Below are 18,943 nucleotides of genomic sequence, written 5' to 3' on the forward strand. Positions count from 1 at the left end.
CATCCGAAGAAGTGGGTTGTAGCCCACGAAAGCTTATGCTCTAATAAATTTGTTAGTCTCTAAGGTGCCACAAGTACTCCTATCTTTTGGGTTGTCCTCACATCTTTTGTGTTGGAATAAGCAGGTCAGAGCACTGATCAACCTTACTTGCAAGAGCACTTTCATCTCGATGGCATGTCAAGCTGAAATGTAATAAATAGGAGGGCCCAGATTTGGGCTGTGACAAGGCCCTTCACGGGCTTGATATCCTCTGGTGCAGGTGCACTGGAGCATGTTCACTGCATAGAGGGGCCCATTTAACTAATTGTCAGGCATATTGAAGGTTAACTTCCCTGAAAATTTTAGGCACCCAAGTGACCATATACAGTATAATTAAAATGTAAACTGATTGTCCCACAATTTAAACTGTTACATTTCAGCTGCTCTGGCTTGAACTCTGTGAAATATCCATTTCACTGGACATCAGCAGTTTTAAAAAAATGCCCAGTGCTGTCAGATATATACAATGTCATGGCATGAGGCTGTTTTCCAAGATGGACATCTTAAAAATTTTCCTCTGACATAGAAGATAAAATGTAAACATCCCACGTAGCAGGGTACCATATATCTTAAATTTTCATTTGCGGACACTTTTGATTGACTGAGCTTATTTTCTGGCTCAATATGTCAGTGCCTAATATAACACTTTGCTCTGAGTGTGAGAGTTAGACTAAAATAATAGTGTTGTGAGGGTGGGAAAATGCTGCATTTGAACTGGCTTTTTTAAGAAAAGCCTCTCTTCTGATTGCAAAAGTGAGTCATTAGCATTGGCTGGAGCTAGGAAGAATGCTATGGCTGTTATCTAGCACCTTTCATTGAAAGATTTCTGTGCTTTACAAACATTAACTGTTCCTCCTAGCACCTCTGAGAGAGTCTCTGCATCCACACAACGGGATGAAACCTAAGGAACTGTTTGTGTGACCCTGACTGGCTATGCTAGTTTTGGCATGTATGTCTGCACTGCGATAAACTCGTGGCACCGAGTCACAGAGCCCAGGTCAGCTGGCTCTGGCTATAAAATTGCAGTGCAGATGATTGAGCTTGGCCTGGAGCCTGGGCTCTGAGACCCCATGAGGGGTGGGAGCATCTCAGATAGGGTGACCAGATGTCCTGATTTTATAGGGACAGTCCCGATATATGGGGCTTTGTCTTATATAGGCACCTATTACACCCCACCCCGTCCTGGTTTTTCACACTTGCTGTCTGGTCACCCTAATCTCAGAGGGCAGGCATCAGCCTGAGCCTGAACATCTACACAGCAGATTTATAGCCCTGCAGCCTCAGTCTTGCAAGCCCAAGTCAGCTGGCCTGGGCCGGCCACAGCCATGTCATGGGTCTTTTGCCACAGTATAGTCATAACCTCAGTAACGGAGCTGGCAGTATGTCGTTGAGTTCTGATTCACAGTCCCCTGCTCTGATCACTACAACCCATTTCCTCTGTAGATATAGATTCTGAAATCTCCTCACGGCTCTGGCAACGTATATGCCCTGATGAGCTGTTTGCCACGGTCTTTTCTGAGCAGAAGCTTTTAGTTAAGCTAAACTGAAACTTTTGCATCTGCCAAATTCATGATCACTAATAGTAGGACCTCTGCTCCATTGGATTTGGAGTGAAGTATGTGGTTTATTTTTAAAACAAAAAATTTTAAATATGGCTTAAACAGTTGTGGCTAAACCAGGTCCTAATGTGGTCTAGACAGTGCTTGTGTGACTTAAACCTTATTGTAGTGAAACCCATATTCAGAGCTTGTACCCTGTGTTCAAACCGAGTTTAAACATGGTTTCTTCTCTGTTTCTGTGTGAGGATAGATGGAGGGTGGAGGATTTAACTAAGATTTGAAACCGATCTCCATCTTGGAAAGGCTGGTACAGGGCCGGTGCAACACCTTGTGCTCTGGGATTTCTTTGCTCTTAAAATAAAACTTTCGAAAGGGGATTTTGTTCTAGCTGAAACAGCAACCACTAGTGCTGCATGATGACACTTACTCTTTCCTATTCAATCTCTGTGCTGTTAGTTCTACAGTAAAGCACAAGTTAAAAAGTAGTAAATGTTTTTTATTTGAAGTCAACAATGATTTGAAATACACCCAAAGAAGGTGCCTAATTGAACATGGCCACTTTTCTGACCATGGCTGCCCTTAAATGTAGTGAGCTAAGTCATATTTGCCATCTCCTTTCTGATATGGAAATAATTATGATGTTGCTAACTCATCTGTGTGAACTGAACTTCAGGGTCAAGTAAAAGAATGATCAAATGTTTGAACAATAAATAAAAGCGAGTGGATTTGTCTTTCAAACCTTCCTGGCTGTAGTTTACTTTAACCTGAAATGCCGCCTTTTAGCCTGTGACGCCCAGTTGTAGCATATCCATAGAGCTTCTTAATTTGAAGAAGCTAAAATTTAAAGGAATGTATGCAGGGATGTGGGCTCGCAAACCCACAAGTAACTACATTTATCTTTGCAGACTTTGTAATTTTCTTCTGGAAAATCCAGATTATCCAAAGAAGGAAGGCAGAGTGGTTTTAAATCCCAATAGCAGCCTGCTCGCCAGCCAAGATGAGACAAAGGCAAGTGAAAAGTGTCTTCATGTTTAATCTGCATCCCAGCAAACACATTCCATTTGGACTGCTTTCAGTATAAGCTTATGCTTTCAGTACATGTTTGTACACAATGCCTAGTGCAATGGGGCCCTGATTGGGGGTCCTTTTGGTATATTATAAATCTATTAAAAGCGTGCTTGTAAAATGACTTCCAAAGGGCTTTCTTCTACTGGGTCTTGTGCATTCCTAGTTCCTGCCAGTTTTTTCCTTCAAATGTACCGTACAAGACTGCATCAAGATGCATCTTGGCATCTTCAATCAAGGAGAAATGGAAAGCACTCTGACCCCTTCAATCCTCTTCAGTAGGTAATTGATATTAATATGGAGTGCGTCTGCGTACCCAGCTCCTTGGAGTATGAAGTAGTCTGAAATTCTAATCTGATTCTCAGTGTGGCGTTGGAGCACTACCATTCAGTCACTAGACTGGCTAGCTGCTTCAGTGTATTTCCCCACTTTATTTCCATCAAAAGTAACTTGAAGGGTTCCTTGTCTCCCCATTGGCTACTTTCCTTTTATTTAAGTAGATCTCAAATGGTTATACAGGGGCCAGACAGCATAGATATTAAGTCTCATCCTCTTGAGAACAGAGCAAATCTTAATCCTACTCAGATGAACCCACTCATCATTAGAATAACCTAATTCTACACACACTGTGCACACTCTCAGAACAGTCAGTTTCGTTCTGGGGGGTCTTGCCAATGTTCGCTCATCACTGCTGAAAGAGGAAAGCCTTTTTATTTTTAAAAGGTCAGGCTTGCATTAACTCCTGTCTTAATTTTCTCTCCAGGTGCCTAAAGTGGACTACTTTGACTTTTCCAAACTCGCCCCGCTTGATCAACGGTGCTTTATCCAAGCAGCTGACCTCCTTATGGCCGACTTCAAAATGCTGAGCAGTCAGGACATCAAGTGGGCACTACATGAACTCAAGGGACACTATGCAATCACACGAAAGGTTCTTCAGTCAGATTCTGTTTTTTCTTTCCAAGACTGCCTCTCCCTGGTGCTGGGAAGAGGGAGCCTGGTTCCTTTGTTTGTTTGCACCATCTGCTAGTATTAAAAACGCTCCTTTACTTGGAGTGCAATTGATCTTCAGATCACTGGCTGGTAGGAAATAGCTTATTTTGTGAAATTTCTGAAGCATCCCGTCTTGCTGCTGATGTTGTGCTGCTTCTCCCAGAATACAGAGTTATGGGGCGTGCTGGCTAGTTAGTGGTGATTACAACATAGCCTATCCCAAGGAACGTTCCAGGCCTCACGGCCAAAAGGAGGTGTAATTGCCAGCAACGCCTATTCTAGCCAAATCTTAAGACAAACATGTCAGTTTTATACAAACACAACTTAAACATAACGGAGTGTGTCCTCCTAAATTAGATGAGTAAGAAGCAGATGTGATCAAACCCTTATGTAATTTACAGCTGATATGCGAGATCCCTCTCTCCTCACTCATTCTTTTTCTAATCACTTGAGTTACGAAGAATTGGTTGAGTCTACTGAGCCATTCTGGCCCCCTTAGATTTAGCTTGCACGGTAGTTTCTTTTTAGAAGAATATCCGTGTAGCAGAACTGCAGAGCAGCTCTAAGAAAGTGAGTTCAAGGGGCAATACGTTTATTTTAGTTTAGTCTAAGTTGTTGCTGGCTAGTGACCATTTTTTTTTCTGAAACTGTTAATCCTTTTCCCCCATCTAATACCACAACATTGAAATATGACTAAACACCTCAGACTAGCTTAATGCTTAGTAGAAAAGTTTTGCATGATCTGGCCCTAAACCTTCACAGATTACCTGCAAAAACATCCTTCAGAATGTATTACAGACTGTACCCACTACTTTCTGGGTACTGGCATTGCAGCATTATAGATAGCACTTTAGGGGTGGTTGTATATCATTCCACTGTGCCTGAACAATAAAGCACTCTGTTTCCAACACGATGTGATCTCCCCACATCTCTAAGGTGGTAGGATGAGTGAAGGATAGAGAAGCAGACTTATTTCTGAGCCTTTTGCTTCCCTGTCTTCAAGTCAGGCTTGAAGGCCCTGTGAATTTGTAGTGCTTTAATGGACACACACACAGTTCTTGTTTTCTTGCAAAGAGTAGCGCAGACTTATCTGGAGTGATTGTGTTAACGTCCCTCTTTTCTTTTCTTTCCTTTTTTTTTTTTTTTTTAAAGGCCTTTTCTGATGCCCTCAAAAAATGGCAGGAGCTGTCTCCTGAAAACAGTGGGAAGCGAAAAAGGAGGAAAGAAATGAACCAGTTTTCCTACATTGATTTCAAATTTGAGCAAGGTAAGTGGCAGATGGTGTTTATGGTAGTCTGTGTGCATCTTGCGAGCAGAGCTTACCCACCACAGAAGGAACCACTGTTAGGTGCTCTGACTCTGAAACCTCTACTTTTTCTTCCACTGTCTAGTATAGATGTGAAGATATGGTATTCTTCATGAATAAATACCATGTCTTTTTGATACAATATTGCTTCTGAGCTCCTGAAGTTGTATAATGAGTAGTGGTCTGTCATGTCACAGGTATAGATGAGGAAACACCCTGAGCTTTGTTCTCACTGCCCAGTCCCTTCTCATCCTGCTTTAGGTGACGTGAAAATTGAGAAGCGGATGTTCTTCTTGGAGAACAAGAGACGGCACTACAGGTCCTATGATAGACTCTCGCTTCTCCCACCCGTGCAACTGGAACAGGAGTTCTATGAACAGAAAATTAAAGAGATGGCCGAGGTGAGACTGTCATGAACTGCCCTCATCGTCGGTCGGTCTGTCTGTCTCCTGCAGAAATACAAATACCAGAACAAAACATTGAATATCTATCAATTCTCCCTCCTCCCAGTTCCCATTCATGACTTTTAGAAATGAGCTGTGGTTTGGTGCCTTGGGAATAGCCAAGCTAGCAACTTTATTCAGAGCTTACTACACGCGTAGGCAGCTACCTACCATTTCTGCCTAGAGAAATCTCCCCGCAGCTCACATTTTCACTTGATTTGGGATGCTGAGCTGGAGTTAAAATGCCATTCTGGACCCTCCTTAATCCAGGGAAGAGGTGTGGTTCGATTTTGTTCCTTGAGTTATAGGACTGCTCATGCTCTGCCCCAGTAAGCTTTAAACCACCTCCTCTGTTTGGCAGTAACATCCCTTCTTTCATCACAGTACTAATGATAAGATTTCCTTTGGCATTTAATACAGCACTATAACTAGCAAGCATGGTCCCTGTTGTGCCTACAAGGCAATCTGTCTACCCACTTCACCTTCTGGAGGCTAGACATACTATGCGGAACTCCTCTGTCTACCTACATTGAAACTAAAAACAGAACCTAAACTCAAGTCTGCCAAAGCAGAACCCTGGCACCCATTACTACAAACTGCCTCTGCAGCTCAGATTCTAGGAAAGGACTGAGTTTATACCTTAACACTGACTTGTTGGGGAAAGAATTGCTTGAAAAACTTTATATAAATTGATGGTGTTCCTTTAAAAACAAGGCAGATGCTCTCAGAATCATCTCTGTAAAAGCCCTTGACTCTGGTATCTGCTTTGCACATTGGGTCTGCAAGAGCCTGAATTTGCTGACTGTCTGGAATTTGGTTCATAGCAGCGGTGGGTTGAAGAGCAGAGTCTTAAATAGCTTGATGGGTATCTGCAATTGGAATGGTAGGTTGAGCAGTTTGTGGGCAGCCCGTCATGTGTAACATACTTCTGATTCTTAAATCTTAAGATTACATAAAAGTGTTTAGCGACTGGAATGGAGCATTATTAGTTCTATAATTACAAATGCACGTCTCTTTCAGCATGCAGACTTCCTTCTTGCCCTGCAGATGAACGAGGAGCAGTATCAGAAGGTCAGTAGCTCTATCACCTGACTTTTGTAATTAGTATTTGCATTTACTCCCTTATTTCTAAGCTGACTTGGTCTGGCTCCTCACATACTCCATTCATTTGCTGTAGGATTGCTTTTGCTGAGCTGGCAGAACCCCTATAGAGAGAGAGAGAGAGAGAGAGCGAGAGTGGGTGCGGGTGGGCTTTTAGAAAAGGTTATCAACAGCTGAGTCCAGGAAGGCAGTATTGATGCACGTAATGATCTGTAGTAACTCATTTGGTTACTGCTTATAACTTGATTGGCCAGTGCCAGCACTGCAAAAGGTTAGTATCAGGGTTGCCATTGCTACGCACATTATGGCAATTTAAAACAGATGTGCTATTCTTGGAGAGGCTTCTTTTCCATTGGTGGTGGAGGCTTGTTAGAAATCTGAAAACTAAGCCTTTCCATTTCAATTAAGAGAGATGATAGTTGGCGTTCTATTCAGCTGCCATAGATGACCGTTTTCCTTTCAATGGCTATTACCTTTAAGCTTTGGAGTGCATATTGGCCTTTACAAGGAAGGGAACATGCTTAGTGCCATCGTATCACAGACAGGAACTGTGCAAGCTTCCCTGCCTCTACAACAGTGCTGCCAAGGCACCATATTCCTGACCTGTGATATGGATAAATATCCTTTGGAGTAGTTGTAGGCCAGTAAACTTGAATCCTAGTCTCCAAATGTGAATGGTGCATTCTGTCCCCTTCCTCCCCTCTAGTGATACTTTTTTATTCTTCTGTAGTTCAAATCTCCTAATTCTTAACACTTAGGCAGACTAGCAAATACACCAAAGCATGCATGGGTTTGGTAACTGGCTACAGTGATAGCTTGTCCTATATCGCAGTCTGTTTAGAGAGTGGTTAATGCCTCCGTTTTTTAACTTTCTTGGGGAATTTAAACTCTAAACAAAGCAACTGTTTGTTACAAACTGTAGCTATTCTTACTTGTTAGAAATGCTCATGCCACTTTCAGCTTATTAGGAGTCTCAGACTGGGTGGTGAGGTTCTCTTAACTGCATATGCTAATTTTATGGATGTCTCATTTATATATTTCCAATAGCCTATCGCTGTAGTTACTTGGGTTGGATGGTGGGGGAATTAATCTTTTTAATGGGTTCCAGGATGGTCAGATGATCGAGTGTCGTTGTTGCTATGGGGAATTCGCGTTTGAGGAACTGACGCAGTGTGCAGATGGTCACTTGTTCTGCAAGGAGTGCCTAATCAAATATGCTCAGGAGGCAGTCTTTGGCTCTGGGAAGGTAAGTGTCCCAACAAGAGAATGAAAGGTGGATGGAGGCATCACGTGTAAGTTCATGTAATCAATAATGTGAAGTATGTGGTTATGCTGGAGGAATTTGTAAACTTGGTATAACTGCACTTGTGAAGTGTTCCATCGTGTGGAACACACTCAGACTTTAGTAGCAAAAAATCAAATTCGTCTTGCCCTCCTGCAGATAGCTAACAACTGCCTACTGGGATCTTTGTCATTGAATTGAATATCACCTTAACAGTGCTAAATGCACAGAAACTGTTAATGTCTGGTTAAGGTTACATAGTTAAGCAAGCGGAATTAAGGTTCTTGTAGCAACACTTTTCCCAACAGTGTGCAGTTGCCCCTATCAATAGCCAGGCTCAATGGGGTGAGTAAAAGAGAGACCATGTTTTCACTTTCTTCCTATCTCTTTGCTTCCAAACCAGACCCGTAACCTGGTTTTGCACAATGGGGTAGGTTGGTGGCTGGGGCTCAAGATTTGAACTCTGAGGCGGAGGTTTTCAAGCTCTGGGGTGAGCCCTCCTAAGGGGGCATGGAGGGACTTGGGGGGAGGGAAGGAAGGCGTGAATTGCAATGCCAAGTGGCTCAGACTTCCGCCTCTGTGGCGGGGCTCGGGTTTCGGCACACGGGTAGGGAGCACCGACTCACCTCTTCTTCTTTTTTTTTTTTTTTTGTCTGGGTTGGAGGGGGGTACAACCAAAAATTTATAATTCAAAGGGGGGCTCAGCTCAAAAAGTTTGAAAACCGCTGCTCTGAGGTGTGCAGGGAGTGAAGTCTCAGGGGATTCTCCTGTGTAGTGTTCCAATTCCATTTTTTTGTTTAGCTTTTAAATATCTATACATTCATAGATATTGGTACACCTCTACCTTGATATAACGCTGTCCTCGGGAGCCAAAAAATCTTACCGCATTATAGGTGAAACCGCGTTATATCGAACTTGCTTTGATCCACCGGAGTGCGCAGCCCCGCCCCCCCGGAGCGCTGCTTTACCGTGTTCTATCGGGTTGTGTTGTATCGAGGTAGCAGTGTATGTACCATGTCTCGTGGTGCAGCTTGAAGTGGAGGAACTGAAGTGTAGTGATATAGCAATACTAATGCCTAGTTGAACATCTGTGACTTTAAAATAAGTCCACACGGGGTTGTGATTTGGTTGTGACAACAAAAATATACACTTAGCAGGCTTTATCTCATAAAACAATGTCACTGTTCTGTTCATAAGGTAGAAATGTTTTGAAATATTTGAAAAGGATGAATTCTGCCATTAGTGATCTACCTTCTGTGGGGAAAATGGCCACTGCACAAAACGATTGACCATGTTTGATAGCTGAGTGTTTACATGGTATATGGCACTTGTCTGATATATTATTATTATCTGTTCCCCTTCCACCTCTGCACATATGTAGACATCTGCTGTGGTCACATCTGGAAATGTCAGTTTCAGTACCAACATTTTCTTTGTTTTAGACCACTTGGTTCTGTTGAATCAATCTGGATTCAGTCGAATTGAGTGGTGCCTTACGTTTTATGAACTTTCATGGTCTCTTCTTCTCTTCCCTCACCAATGTAGTCAGAGCTCAGCTGTATGGAAGGGAGCTGCACATGTTCATTCCCGACCAGTGAGCTGGAGAAGGTACTCCCAGAGAACATCCTGTGTAAATACTACGAGCGGAAAGCTGAGGAAGAGGTGGCTGCTGCCTGTGCGGATGAGCTAGTCAGGTAAGTTCCCAGCCTGTCAAAGTGGGTTAATACTGTGAGAGAGATGAACAAGTGGTAGTTCGACAGCTAGTGTTGCGGTAGATTCTGGTTCTATAGCCCAAAACATTCGCTGGCTTGCTAGTACAAGGCAACTGGATTTTTTTTAAAGGCTGTCTGTAATTGAGGCATCTGACTTTTTTTACCCCTGAATATTTGTATTAATAGAAGCTTGCTTTCTTTGGTAGGTAGAAACAGATCCAAATCAGTAGAGCATTGCATCCCTTGTGGTTTGTCAGCTTTGCACTAATCCTTTGTGTGAAATAGTCTAGAAGTAGCACTAAGCACATGATCTTTAGGACACCAAGAGGGGTTGCAATCAGAGAACTGTAGGAAGGGAAGAGGCAGTGCTGAGGTCATTGAATCTTTTCTTTGATAGACAGGCCTTAGCTGGCCACCTTGTTAATGGGCGTGTGGATTTGTTACAACAGAGTTACTGAATACAGGATGTTAATGTTGTCTTTTTTTGCACTGTAGGTGTCCTTTCTGTAACTTCCCGGCACTCCTGGACAATGATGTGAAGCGGTTCAGCTGTCCCAATCCTCGCTGCAGGAAGGTAAAAGGCTGATATTTACCTGGTCGTCTCTTTCAGAGTTCTGAGGTATAGCGCTTGAGGGCTGCTCTGTTTTGCTAGCGGTATGAAATGTGCATGTGACATGGGTGTGGTGGAGGGATAGAATTCTTGCCAAGGTGACTTGTTGGTCTTCTGTTAAGGCACGTGACTAAACGCAGAACTGCATTTCAGGGTACTGTTAATACAGACATGGTTAAATCCAGTTCTGTGTGCTCTGCTTAGGAGATGGGTGCACAGTAATGTGTCTCAAGATACTTAAGCACAAGTTTAAACTGGACTTGTAATAGGGTCTTTTTAAAATGTCATTTGGCTTTTATGACCATTCTAACTGTAACGAAATTTTAAGAGAACTGGGGAAACCAAAATCAAATTCCATAATAGAATGACATTTTCTATTGTTGCTGCATGTCACCACTCTGGGTCCAGACTTCGTAAGTAGTGCCAGAAAGTCACCATCTGCAGGGTTTACATGAAATCTGTACACTCAAAGGACTGGGAATTTACATACTCATCACAAAACCCACTAATCAGCACCCTTGTTGCCATCTCCGCAGAGCGCTTAGCCACTGAATGGGTCCTGGAGAGTGAGCCACCCTTTCAGCCATGGAGGTAGTCTCACCAGATCAAAAGAGAGGTACACTGGCAGAGCAGAATAGGGAAACCTTGAACTGCCACAGCTTGTGCTGCATCTGCTCTGTAGAGAAATAGGATTTAGTTTCTTCTAGAGACTGTGAGTGCTAAATGCACGTAGAATCTTGATGGTAGGACTTTAATTCTAAATTTTTTCTCAGAGTGCCTTCTAAGTCACTAGTGCCAATGAATTAAGACCTAGATGGTGTCTTTATCCAAGCTCTAATACCTAATGAGTCTCGCTCAACTTAAGCCACAATTTCAGGGACTCTTATGGAATGGTCTGTATCACAGAAGCTCCTGTCTTAAATGAATCGCGCTCATGCTTGTAGCTACTGTAGCCACTGAGTGTTCTTAATTCTAAATTTTGTGTGGCCATTTGCCTGTGATGATGTACTGGAAGTCTCATTTTATTTTTTTGGAGTAACTTGTATTGCTAAGAATAGATAACTACATTATTGTCAGCATTGTGAAGCTGAGAGCAAGACTAGCCTGATGAAGGATCAGCAGTTGCTTTTTGGATTCTGGCACTACAGACCCACTGAACTAATGTCAGCCGGTACTGCCAGCCCAAGTGATAACTACAGCATCCAGACATGTGGGCTAAGGAAGGCTGAGAACCACTAGATGGCACCAGTGACTTGTGCACAATCAACCAATTTTTAAAACTGCTTGATAAAAGAATAGAACCCTCCTCCTCTTTTTTTTTTTTTTTTAAGTGAGCCATAAAGGTCAATCCCACAGGTTACAGCAAATAAGGAGTTTAAATATTTGAAGAATATTACAGTATTCTAAAATTACAGGTATTCGTTTCAGAATGTAAAGTTATGGCATGAAGGTATGGCAGTGTTTTCAGGTTGATCAGTGCTTCAAATGCACTATCCTTTTGTTTGGCTGGCTCTTCTGATACCACAATATTTCAGGCTAACTTGCCAGTACTTAAAACAGGGACTGGATTTCCACAATATCAACAGCTTGTATTGGTGCATTAGCCAGAGGTCTATGGGGGTGATCAGGATTTTTAGAAGATTACTTAAAAAGAAACAATTTTGGGCTTAATGGGAAGAATCAATGTGTTTCTTGAAATGGGAGAACTTGTCCGTGCTTTGTAGCTGTGGTTGCAATGGTTTCCCCAAGTTCCATCTATCTTGTGTCTTTCCATGACGGGGATTTTACAAGTCAACGTCCCCATTTACAGGAAGCTTTTTTTAGTGAGGAGCATAAAGGGTTAGTATGGGAATGTGGGGTGATGCGGGAGAGCAGTGGATGTTCGATATCGGAAGGGCTGCAGAGACTCAACAGTGGTGCCTCCAGCAAGTTACGACAGCTGGCTCTGGAATCCCTCCTTGGCTGGAAGGACTTTGGCTGCAATGCAAAACGTGAAGTGAAGGGGAGTATAAAGTGAAGAGGTAGGGGTGAAATGAGAGCCTTGTGGTTTCAGCAGAGGGGACACAGGATCCTTGTGAGGGGGCAGGGAGTGGCGAACCAGATGGTAGTCCCATAGCGTTTTCATACTCTCTCTCTCTCAGCCTCTCTGGTCTCAATTCCAGGGTTCACACTGATGTTTGGCTTCTCCCAAAACTTCCCCTAAAATCTTGTAGAGTGGTGGTTGGTTCAAGTTTGGGCCAAAAGTATATCTGCACCCCTTGAAGAGTTGAAAGCGTTAGCCCTTGGCTGTGTGCTTCATTCATGCCAGACACTCTGCTGGGCTATTGCTTGTGCATCTCTCGCACATGATCAGTCCTCGAAGTGCCTGAGACGTAACCAGTCTTAACATCAGCAATGGGCAGAATTGCCAGTAAGAGGGAGGCCTTTCCAGTTGCCTACAGTAACTACTGAATATGAAGAGCGTGTAATGAGCAGGGATCCTAGCTTTCTGTGATAACAAAATTGTGATTTTAAAAAAAACATAAAAATCAGTGTTTTTCTGTGATTAAAATGAAACGTTGAACTTTAGTTTCCCTGGTCACAATATGTAGGTATCAGTTAAACATAATGTTTTACTGATACCTTTTTAAGCATGTCTGAAGCCTACCAGTGCCATCAATCATTATAATAAAATAAAATTAATAGAATGATCCAGTTACAATGCGTTGTCTCTTTACTGTTGCCAATGCCTCTGCTGTTTCAGCCTCATTTTCATTTCTTTTCATTGCGTTTGTGTCGTGCTTTCCACGTGTTGTAGAATTGTCTGCCTTTGAACATAATCTGCAGCCTTCCTGCATACAGTACAGAATAGCACATTACTTATCAATATGAAATTTGTCCTTGCTAAACTCAGTGACACGGTCTTTAGGGGTGATTTTTAAAGTGTTTGCCATCTTTACATAACTTTAATTACTCATATCTGGAGGCTGAAGTGAAATTTGAGATGCATTAAAACACGACCCCCCTATACGCTGTTGAGTAACCGCTATATGCCAAAAGCAGTTTATTGGAGTATGTTTAGCTATGTATATTTAAAGCACATTCAAAAATCAACCACAAGAGGGGGAGGTTGTGTGCGTTGAATAAGTGACAGTGGCACTTTCAGTAAAATTTAGTAAATATTTTTCATAAAATGTAAAAACTAACTAAAGATTCTCTGTAAAAATACCACAAATACCGCATTTTTCTGTGGCAAATGGATTTCTAGTATCTCTGGTAATGAGTCCACACCATCTGTCAGTGCCATTGCATCTCCAGCTGTGATATGTGAAGTTTGTCTCTTAGTGAGCTGCCCAGACCTTGCGTCTTAATGTTACCTGCTGGTTGGAGGGAGTATAATAAAGCTTAATTCACCGAGGAGAAACCTAGCTCAAGCAACTCTGCAAGTAAAGAAAAGATTCTTGTACCCGTGCAATGTGGTCTGCGTGTGTTACATGAATGTCCTCTTGTATATTAAGCATTGAGCTTGTCAGTGTTTTGTATTGGGTTATAGCAGGGGTAGGCAACCTATGGCACGCGTGCCGAAGGTGGCACATGAGCTGATTTTCAGTGGCACTCGCACTGCCCGGGACCTGGCCATCGGTCCGGGGGGGCTCTGCATTTTAATTTAATTTTAAATGAAGCTTCTTAAACATTTTAAAAACCTTATTTACTTTACATACAACAATAGTTTAGTTATATATTATAGACTTAGAGAAAGAGACCTTCTAAAAATGATAAAATGAGTATTACGGTACGCGAAACCTTCAATTAGAGTGAATAAATGAAGATTCGGCACACCACTTCTGAAAGGTTGCCGACCCCTGGGTTATAGGCAATTAGCTTTGTGGAGCTGCTAACACACATCATGCAATTCTCTGCAGGCTGAAGCTAAACCACCGTGAGTTTCAAGGCATTCGATCCGTTCTGTAGTGAGCCACGTACGTGATGTGTGTAGGAAGAGGCTGCACACAGTGGTGTCGGGTTTGCAGCAGCACTCTGACTTGCCAATGTGAGTGGGACTAGCCAGGGCTGGTGATGCATTACACCGCTTCTATGCTGCCTCACATCAAAGTAGACTTCTGTGCAGCGGTGGCATTTGAACCTTCCAGCCCTCTAATGACGCATGTTACTTTCCCATGCGTTTTGACATGCTGAGGTCTTTGCAGTTTTCCAAACTGAAGCTGCCAAGCCCCTTGATGAAATTACCAAGCAGCATTTCTCTCATGACTTCAAAAACTAAAAGGGCAGGCGCTCATCCACAAGGGAAATACTCTTCCTCTCTGAAAAGAGAACCTCTTCTCCCCCAGTGTGGCCCCCATGATCAGCTTGCATAAACCCCTGTGTGTGCAGGCAGTGCAGTCTGGTGTGTTACATGGTGTGCTTGCAGGTATCACAGACCCTTTGTGTTGTGGGCGGGGGAGATTGTCACCCCTCTTGGCAGTCGCAGCACAAAGCACTGCAGGACTTCCAGACAGCTAAAAGATGAGAAGGTGAAAGATGTTGCCATGGTAATAACACATGCACGAAGCAGCACTGTCCCTCTGGGTGCTGGGGAGCTCAGAACACCAAGCAGAATAATTTCAAGCTACACTGGAACCTTCCGCTGCATGGTAGCCTCTTGCATTTCCTAAATTCGCTTTCTGAGCTCCCATATGTCACTGAGGAGCCTTTCTCTCCCCTGACAAGCTGGGCTGCCTTCCTCTTTTAGAGGGTGGTGCCTCCTAGAGTGCAGAAACTCTCCCTGTCTCTGAGCTGAATTGCCCTCTGACTAGATAGCTTCCAGGAGTAATGTCTCCTTTAAATGAGGCTGTGATTAGGAAATGAATGTGCCCGCTGAGTACTCACTGCTATCCTATTGAAAAAAAAAAAAAGGGTGATTCTGAGATACCTACATTCGTGGAAAAACCCTTCTGCCACTTGGCCTTTAGATCTTCAGTATGGTTCCCTTGGCTACAGCAAGGCAACTATTGGATGTTCTTTTATTACGAAGGGCTAAGTTTTTAAAGCTGCTGCTGGAGCTGCCTTCCAGGATTGAGTTGAAGGTGGTGACTATGAACAAGCTCACCCAGTTGCTTTTAACCTTCATTTCCTATTGAACTGAAATCCTGACTAAGCTTGGTACAGAGCTTTTGCTAGCGAGCTCTGTTTGAACATGGCCCTTTCTAGCGGGGTGCAAACAGCGCATCTCTGGTCTGTGTTAATAGGCGTGAACCACATTGTACAGAGGGCATTACGTAATCAGCCAGCTTTAAAGTTACAAAGGCAATCAGTGGGATTTGCTCCTCAAATTGGGGTCTGTGCAGAGGACTACTGTGGGAAACAGCTCTATTTGCTACAGAGCAGTTATGCCACCCAAGCTACATATGTCTTGGTTGTACCCTACAACAGAAGGTTTCTATATTGGAGGGAAATGTTTGTGTAAACAAAGGACAGACCAGCTGAGAGTAAACACAAGGTGACATCGCATTCCATGGTAGATTCTTCTTCTCTCCCCCCCGCGCCCAAGCATGTAATTTTAGAAACAAATACATGCCACCCAACAATCTTCTTCATCTGCTTTTCATAGGTTTGGGCAGTTAAGCTTTAAATGCCTATATGGCCCTAAGACTTAAACTGCATCAGGGACTCTGTCACTATCTGCACAAACAATGTGGAAAGAAATTCTTCCAGTTAAAGAAATTAAGCTTGTCCAAAATGCCCCCGAGTTGGATGTGGATATGGAGAATTGCTTAATTCTCCTTGTTTTGCAACATTTTCCCCAGCTGCTGAGTCTGCTGTGTCTCATTCAGCTTCCTGACAGCAGTGCAAACATTTCAAAGGTCCCATGCTCTTGTGTCACTCCCTATTCATCAGTTCATATGCCTGGGCTCTGTGTATTTCACTGAGAGTATTAATTTGGATGTAGTTGCCACTTTTATTTTGCCTCTCTGCTTTTGGGGGTGGGGAGCAAGGCTGGAGATGGCTGTTTTGCTTACAGTGAATCTCCCACTTCCTGCCTGGTGGTGGTGACCTCCAGTCCCAGTTTCATTTTTTTAAAATTCCCTCACCCTATTTGAATAGAATTTGCTGGGGTGGGGAAGGAATGGAAATGTGATGCAGCAGATCTTGCTCCTGTCCATACTGATGGGGTTTGGTATGAACTTAGGTGCGCTCGCGCATGCATGTGCTGACTCTCATGGGGAAACACGCTGCTCACTTGTGCCTTGTCCAGTAGAACCATTTTGAGGCTATCTGTTCTCTTTGCTAATGACCCTGCCCACCCTCAGTTGCGGTTCCCTGGGGTTCAGTGGATGTATGTCTCTCTACTCCAGGGCTTTGCTTTTTTCTCCTTCCGATGAATGCCTTTTGTGCACCCTTCTAGCTGAATGGTGTAGATGGGAACAGGCTCCATTATATTGCTGCCAAAACCACAACAAATGGCAAGTTTCCGTCTGTCGTCTACGCTCAGCTCTAAGGCACTCTGCTGCTGGGCAGGCGATTCATTTTTCTACCATAAAAGGGCAATGAAACTTGTCTGTAGCCTTGGTGCTCTCCGCACTGCAGTCAGAAAGCAGGACAAGGGGAGATGCTATCGACAGCAGCAGCAGCGATATTACAGCAGAAGCTTTGGAATTTCAGTATCTGCTCCTCAAAGGGACTGGGCGGGGGGGGGGGGGAGTGGGGAGGGACCAAGGCCAGAGGGAGGCTGGGGGTGAGTGTACTCTCTGCAGATAATGTCCCTTTAGACTCTGTGATGAAGTGCCAAAGCAAGATAGATAACAGGGTGGGAAGAAAGCACTGGTGGAATAGCAAAGTCTATTTAAAGGAATAGATCCCACATATGAATAAAATGTGTGCACCAAACCACAGGACCTATCCTCCAAGGTGCTTAATGTCCAACTCCCAGGGAAATTGCTGAGAGTCGACTTTGCTCAGCACCTTGCGAGATCAAGGCCCTTTACACATACGTAAAGGAAAGGTGTACGCTCGAGATGTGCGGGGAAAGTAAAACATAGTTTTAAAAACTGACCTGATGAGAGAGATGAGTGAAATAGAGTGTGTCTGTTGTGTATCTAACCCAAAGCCTCCTAAAACAGGAACTTTCAAACCAAGCTCTATAAAAATAGCCCATGTAAGTCAATGCAATTTAGTGCAACACAATTTATTCCTGTAGTCGGTTTCTACCATATAAAGCAATATCCATTCAGTGAAAAGATGATTGTAACACTCTTCTGCCACTGACCCAGAGGATGCATCTTTTCAGGTCCATAAGAGGTAGTGCTGTCTTCCCTTTATAGCTCAGTCCTTTGGGCCTCTACTGAGCAGAGGCAATAAGATGGATCTGACTTCATGTGGGATGGAAACTTAGTTTGCTAGTAATAGAGTTGAGGCAATCCATTCCTTCCACTTAAATTGTAGCTAGACTCAGCCCAGAATCATGTGGTGGTGGTGAAGATAGTTGGCTATCTTGACAATTACTCAGATTCTTGTTGGTGTCTCAGGGCAAAATTGCCCTGAACACTAGTTATTGATCAGCTGGTGGATTTCAGGATCACTATTTAATGTTGCAAGAGTGTTCTGGCCAGGTGATGCCGGACTGGAAAAGCTGGTTGCTTGCCCCTGTATGGCAACCTATGGAAAGTGCATTCCATACATCTTTTAACCGGACTGTAACTACTGCCACTGACACAGAGGTGGGGTGTGAGACTATTTTGACTCACCGGGTGGGGGAAGGATTGCCCAAAGGCAAGTCTGGGGATCTTCTGCAGCCTGAGATTTGTCTTAAATTCAGCCCACCTTCCTTGAGACACCCCCCGCAAAGATAAAGGGGGAGTGGTGCCATGCTTGGTTTCTTCTGTTCAATGATAAGGAACAAAAGAGAGAGGGTAATTTAATGTGATCACTGCGATGTTTTAGAAGGGTCATGGAGGCTACTCTGAACCTCTGTACGAACAAAAGTTATTTAGTCATTGAATTTATTACATTTTCCCCTCAATGTTGCATATTCCCTATTTACAGTTTGCATTTGTCCTGGGAGCAGACAGTGAGGCGAACAGACTAATCTTTGCTCAGAGACCTGAGAACCACTCCCCACTTCAGACATTAAAATCAGATGACTTCTGAAAAGGAAAGGCCATGAGTCACTCTTAAACCAGTGAGTAAAGATTAGAGATGGGCCAGTGAGTGAATAAACCCCAGACCTACCCCAGCACACTTCTCTGGGGGCTCTGCTGATGGGAGTGTTCTTAAGCTTGGTCCTGAGGTGGAAAAGACTATAAGTGTTCCCAGGTCAATTTTAAAACATTATTCTGACCTTATTCAAGAAACTAAATCTCCTCTTTCCCTCTCCCACACTGAGATCCCTATCACAACCATCACTGCTCTGTTTCCTCAGTTTTGTCCATTAGAGAGCTGTAAAACCTATGGGATGACAGAATGACTTTCAGCACACACCTTGACTTGCACTAGCTAGTCATGCTCTTGAAATGGTAATTCTGAACATTTGGGGGTGTGGGGTGGTGAAAAAAGATTTGGGTGGAGTCTTACTATCATGGTAGTTCATTTACGTCCTTCAGAAAAGTGCATCAGGATGGCATGTTCTTGTATATGCAGCACAAAGATGTGTTTAGCTTCCCCATTCTGTACTAGTGTAAACAGGTTTCTGCATGTGAGACAGTCATCAGGCTTCCTGGGCTAATTCAAGGCCACTGTATCTGCCTGTCTCTGAGGCTGACGGTGGAGTTTGTTTCCTAATTTGGTCACAGCATGCTTGGGGCTGGCTTGCTTCACTTTTTTTTTTTTTTTTTTTTTTTTTTTTTTTTTTTTTTTTTTTTTT

The 18,943-nt window shown here is 43.4% G+C and overlaps 1 protein-coding gene across 1 annotated transcript in view; it reads left to right on the forward strand.

The window, feature by feature from the left end:
* Positions 1–18,943, forward strand: part of RNF216 (ring finger protein 216) — a 113,260-nt gene that overhangs the window by 35,175 nt on the left and 59,142 nt on the right. Inside the window, exons 6-13 of the mRNA XM_026650583.2 lie at positions 2,504–2,606; positions 3,427–3,591; positions 4,806–4,920; positions 5,221–5,360; positions 6,423–6,473; positions 7,612–7,749; positions 9,331–9,479; positions 9,993–10,071. Of these exons, the coding sequence (XP_026506368.1) occupies positions 2,504–2,606; positions 3,427–3,591; positions 4,806–4,920; positions 5,221–5,360; positions 6,423–6,473; positions 7,612–7,749; positions 9,331–9,479; positions 9,993–10,071 (940 nt within the window). The remainder of the gene's footprint in view (positions 1–2,503; positions 2,607–3,426; positions 3,592–4,805; positions 4,921–5,220; positions 5,361–6,422; positions 6,474–7,611; positions 7,750–9,330; positions 9,480–9,992; positions 10,072–18,943) is intronic.

Source organism: Terrapene carolina, unplaced genomic scaffold, assembly GCF_002925995.2.
Source record: "Terrapene carolina triunguis isolate 2854851 unplaced genomic scaffold, T_m_triunguis-2.0 Scaffold93, whole genome shotgun sequence".
In the NCBI taxonomy this organism is placed as follows: Eukaryota; Metazoa; Chordata; order Testudines; family Emydidae; genus Terrapene; species Terrapene triunguis.